Source organism: Habropoda laboriosa, unplaced genomic scaffold (genome assembly GCF_001263275.1).
Source record: "Habropoda laboriosa isolate 0110345459 unplaced genomic scaffold, ASM126327v1 scaffold42, whole genome shotgun sequence".
Taxonomy (NCBI): domain Eukaryota; kingdom Metazoa; phylum Arthropoda; class Insecta; order Hymenoptera; family Apidae; genus Habropoda; species Habropoda laboriosa.
In genome coordinates, this window is record NW_017100181.1 from 708,890 (window position 1) to 713,576 (window position 4,687).

Here is a 4,687-nt window from a genome sequence, read left to right on the forward strand (position 1 = left end):
TCTTCGTTTTATAATTTTATTTAATAAACTAGCCTTTTCTATTTAATATTTAGCCAAAGTTATATCAAACACATGCAACATTACATCGGAGATATTAATGTATTGATACATAAAAACACGCGCGAAAACCCATTTAATTTGGTTCTTGACTCGGAGAGAGAATGATTATTTGGCCCCAGAAGCAGGAAAGGTTGCCCATGCCTGGATTAAAGTTTAACAATATAAATAGAATATAAATAAGTACAATTATTATTATTTTAGGAAATATTAAAAAGAATACTTCAAATGTACTGTCAATCCTTCTAAACAGAATAGAATACACTGGTAACATGGACAAAGTTACAAGCAATTTTCAATTTAATAACGAAATATCTCACTTACTTTTGTTCACGTACAAATACCTGTGCATGACTCACCGTATGTTCAGTTCCCGTGACAGTAACAAAAGAACGCACTAGTAAATGGAATAATTTATGGCGATATGTTTATTTTTTCTCTCTCCTTGTTTTTCGTTGCATCAACTGCGAGGTTATTAGCGACGTTGAACAGTCTGTGTTGTTTCGCTATATTTTGTCGGTTAATTTGGTTTCTTTGACGAAGCCAAGTAAGTTAAGTATTTCGTTGTGGTTCAGAATTGTTTATCGTTATCATATCACTATTACCATTGTTTATATTAATAATAATCACCGTTTCAGATTAGTGAATTCCATTGTAATATTTCAGATTGAAAGGGCAACTGTGCAACACCCTAAGCAACCGATTAGCATTGCGTAATGGCGCTCCACCCTTGACCGAGGCTGACAGAAAGGCAACCGAGGAACGGCTTCAGAGGTTGAGGCGCGATGCAGACAATAAACGGCTAGCGATAAAAAACCTAAAGCTAGCCCTCGAACGTTTGGATATTACAGAGTGAGTAGAAAGAACCTTGGATAAGCTTTGTATTAACCCCTTAACATATGATTTCTTTTTCGACTAAGCATCTAAGCGTCAGCCATTTATTGTTCCCATACTGTATCAGGTGACGAAAGGTAATCTGTTACAGGTTAATTACATTTAGCAATACTCAGTCTTAGAAATTCAAACGAAAGTTAGGATTGCAATGAGTTCTTCTTACTAATTTAACTATTTTTCTCATACCTTCGCCAGAATCTCTGCCACGAGTCTGACGCGTTGTCATACGTTAAGGGGTTAAACGCATCGCGTTACGTTTACACTTTTCAAAATTTTCTCGTGGCCCTCTGAGCAAAACATAAACCTGGCGTGGCTATTTTTCTATTGGTGTAAGAGTGTTTGCGGACGTGGATGTAGCTATTTTATTCTGGCTGTGGTTTGCGAGGTGATAGCGAGAGGAGTTTTGGGTTTGTTTATTTGTAAATCGTCTTAGGATTCCTGGAAACGAACACATGTTTAAAAAATAATAATACTTACAATTTCTCACTCATACGGTGACCAGCTGTCTAGAGATCTTAAGTAAAATACTGTTTCATCGAAGGTGGAAGGTTGCGCTCGGATACGGAACTTTCGTCGGTTTCCTTTATTGCACCAAAGGTCTACTGATACTCGAGCGATGTCCGTTACGCATGTGACAGGATCGAGCACCACCTCCTAGCCCACAATACACCAGTTTACCTTGTCAAACTCGTTCACTCCTTACGTAGTTATCATTGTTAAAGCTTCCGGGTGTAAGCCGTGTCGACTGTTTGCAAGCATTGCAGCTCACGTCAGGGTTGGAATGACACGCTGATAGTGACATGTGTCCAGAGCTGCGTTTACTGGGGTCCCACACACTGGGCTCTACGGGGCCACATTTTAAAACTTTACTTTTCACGAATAACAATGTAAAAAATAGCCTGGTTATACAGTAGAACTTCGGTGGTTTTACTCGAATCTCGTCAGTTGCATTTCGTCAACACGCGGTGGGGATACTTGTGTCGGATGATTATGCCTTTTGTAATTATTTAACTTTCGGTCACTGTGAGACCGGGCCTAAAATCTTTGACTCGTTCACTTCTTTCTTACCAATAGAAAGATAACAGTGAAATTCGGACAAGCTCGTTCAGACACCCATAACATAGTGATCGACGTCCCACATGACTCCGTACTTTACCCAACACTCTTGAATGCGTTCATCGCACGCATCTTCCGTGATCTATCGAAGAGAGTGAAGTCGAGGATCCACCGGAAACCTAAGCTAAGCTAAGCTAAGCTATTGTGGGAGTGATAGGATACGTTTATAACGAAGCCATAGTTGTGAAAGAAGAGTGCTTGAGCTAGAGAGATAGAGTGTGCACAAAGAGTGCTTGAGCTAGGGAGATAGAGGTGTGGACGAAGAGTGTTTGGAACGGGTTTTTGAGAATATCGTGTGAACGGAGAATGCGTGGCCACCCAAAATACTTGATGAACACGAATGAATGTTTTCAAAGAATGTCTGCCTAGAGTGAAAGCAACAGAGAGCTAGAGAAAGAAAGAATGCGAGGGTGTGAGAGAACAACGTAACGCAAGTTGTGAGTCCGTAACACTGTGAGCTTAGAGCGTTATATCAGTTTCACATCGTGATATTTAGAATATACAGATGTCATTAATTAACCGAGAGTTCCAAAAGTCAATACCTTTGTCAACCCCAGTCAATCCTACGTTTGAACATATTTGCTTCGATACATACGTATACGGAACTGTTTGCACCAAAAGCCAGGCTAAGCTGTGCTACGTTCTTTTCGGAAGCTAAGTTATCTCGACGTGGCATTCCCTCGTGAGCGATTTTTCGGAAACATAGCAGCCCACAACTTTCCCTCTCGACGCCTCCATGATCTGATCTCTTGACACCCTGAAATACGTCCTGAATCCATCGTCAGTGAACTCTGAACTCTCCTTTCTTTTCTTTCTTGTTTTCACAATAATATTCTTCTCATTCGCTTTGCGTTTATTTCAAACAATTTATCCTACTTTACGGTTATTTGTTTCAGCAATATTGACGTTCGAATTCAACAAGCCGAGTTAGAATACAGACTTGGACGGGAGGAACTTGAACTTTTGACTCTCCGCGAGGAGAGCAGAGCTCTTCAAGCTGCCTTAGAATTGGCGCAGACCCAAGAAAAACAAAAGAACGATACAATATTCAGGTACTTTTTCTAAAAATCATGATTTGTTTCTATCTAAAAGTAAACGCGTTGCTTTCAATTCGTTTCCCATTGCCCCGGGGGTAATTGATTTGTCGAAGAAGTAATCAGACAGAATACATTCGCTGTTTCAATTATTTCAAATAGTTTCTTTCGTTCAACTTTCTCGCGTACGGACAAAAAGTGAAACACGTTCGATGTTTTCTTTCTTTCACAGTTGTATTTCTGGTTCTACGCAAGTTACGATCCACGCGGTGGAAGTTAGCGCAGATCCGAAAAGTCCCCGTTTCGGTGCTGGGCCAAGGGACGACACACCTGGCCTTTACGTCGATTGGGCAGTTGAAGATTCCGGGTTGTGCAAGGGGGACAGGTAGGTATAGTCGGTGGAAGAGGTATAGCGTGGTCGTAAAATCAGACAGCCGTGAAGGAACACGAAATTCGATCGTCGTAACATCAGTTGGGTGAGATAAGAAGCTCGAGCCTCGTTCAGAGCCGTACGACGTCAACTCGGCACCGGTTCTCCCGTTAAAGTGTATTTCTAAGTTTTATGTAGCACCCAGTACGGAGAACTTCAGATTTCGAAATATCAATTACTGTAAGCAAAGAACGAGGATCGTAAATGGTAGAAACAAAGAAAAGGTAGATGTGACTCGAGATTTGGGGCACTATAATGCTACTGATACGATATGGCACTATAGAGCAAGACTAATTGTTTTATAACCTTGTTTTACAACTTGCTACAAGATTATACTTTTTGGTGTTACTGTAGCAAGTTTGTATTTTTTCCTTTCCCCAACTCTCGCTGAAATTGTCCAATCAGTATTCAAATGTTTTTTTTTCAATTTTGATTGGAACTATCTCCATATCAACGCCTAATCAGCCCACGCGTCGTGCTTCTTATTTCTGTCTTAGAAGTTCATAGACATTGTCCATTCCATTTTATAATTGGAAAAAATGATATCAAGCAATGAGTGAATGTTTTCCTATCAAAGGTAAATAACAGCTAGTTTGAACCGATTGACAACATGTCATATAACAATGTTTTATAAATATCTTTCATCTTCACCGACACTTGGTGGACCACACGAGAAATGTTATATATCATTTTTCTTCTTTTCTAACAAGTTTTATAGTTTTGCTATGTAACGTGCTATTTTTTAATTTACTCTTGGTCTATATACACTATCGGCCAAAAGTTTGGAATCACCGAGCATTGCAATTTACACAAAAATTTCCAGAAAAAGGGCTTTGAGAATTGTTTATCATTTGAATCAATTGGTGTGAGATAAATTGATAAACGTAGAATTGAGATAAACTTGAAATTTATAAAAAATTAGCAGCAGATTTAATATTGATGAAAAGTGGGAGGTGATTCGAAACTTTAGGCCGGTAGTGTTATGAGCCACTCAGAAACCGAAGTGATTAACTCCAGTTTTTGATATTCCTCTAATTTTAGTATCGAAGCACATGCTTGGTGCTTAATTCTTCATAAATAAAAAAATGTAATAAATTCGATTTGATGGAGTTAATCACTTTGACTTGTGAGTGGCGCATATATTAAGGTGATTGTG

The 4,687-nt window shown here is 39.2% G+C and overlaps 1 protein-coding gene across 1 annotated transcript in view; it reads left to right on the forward strand.

Moving 5' to 3' along the window:
- The window catches only part of LOC108579092, a 48,202-nt gene that overhangs the window by 35,098 nt on the left and 8,417 nt on the right, over positions 1 to 4,687 (forward strand). Inside the window, exons 5-7 of the mRNA XM_017942535.1 lie at positions 724 to 909; positions 2,964 to 3,119; positions 3,334 to 3,486. Of these exons, the coding sequence (XP_017798024.1) occupies positions 724 to 909; positions 2,964 to 3,119; positions 3,334 to 3,486 (495 nt within the window). The remainder of the gene's footprint in view (positions 1 to 723; positions 910 to 2,963; positions 3,120 to 3,333; positions 3,487 to 4,687) is intronic.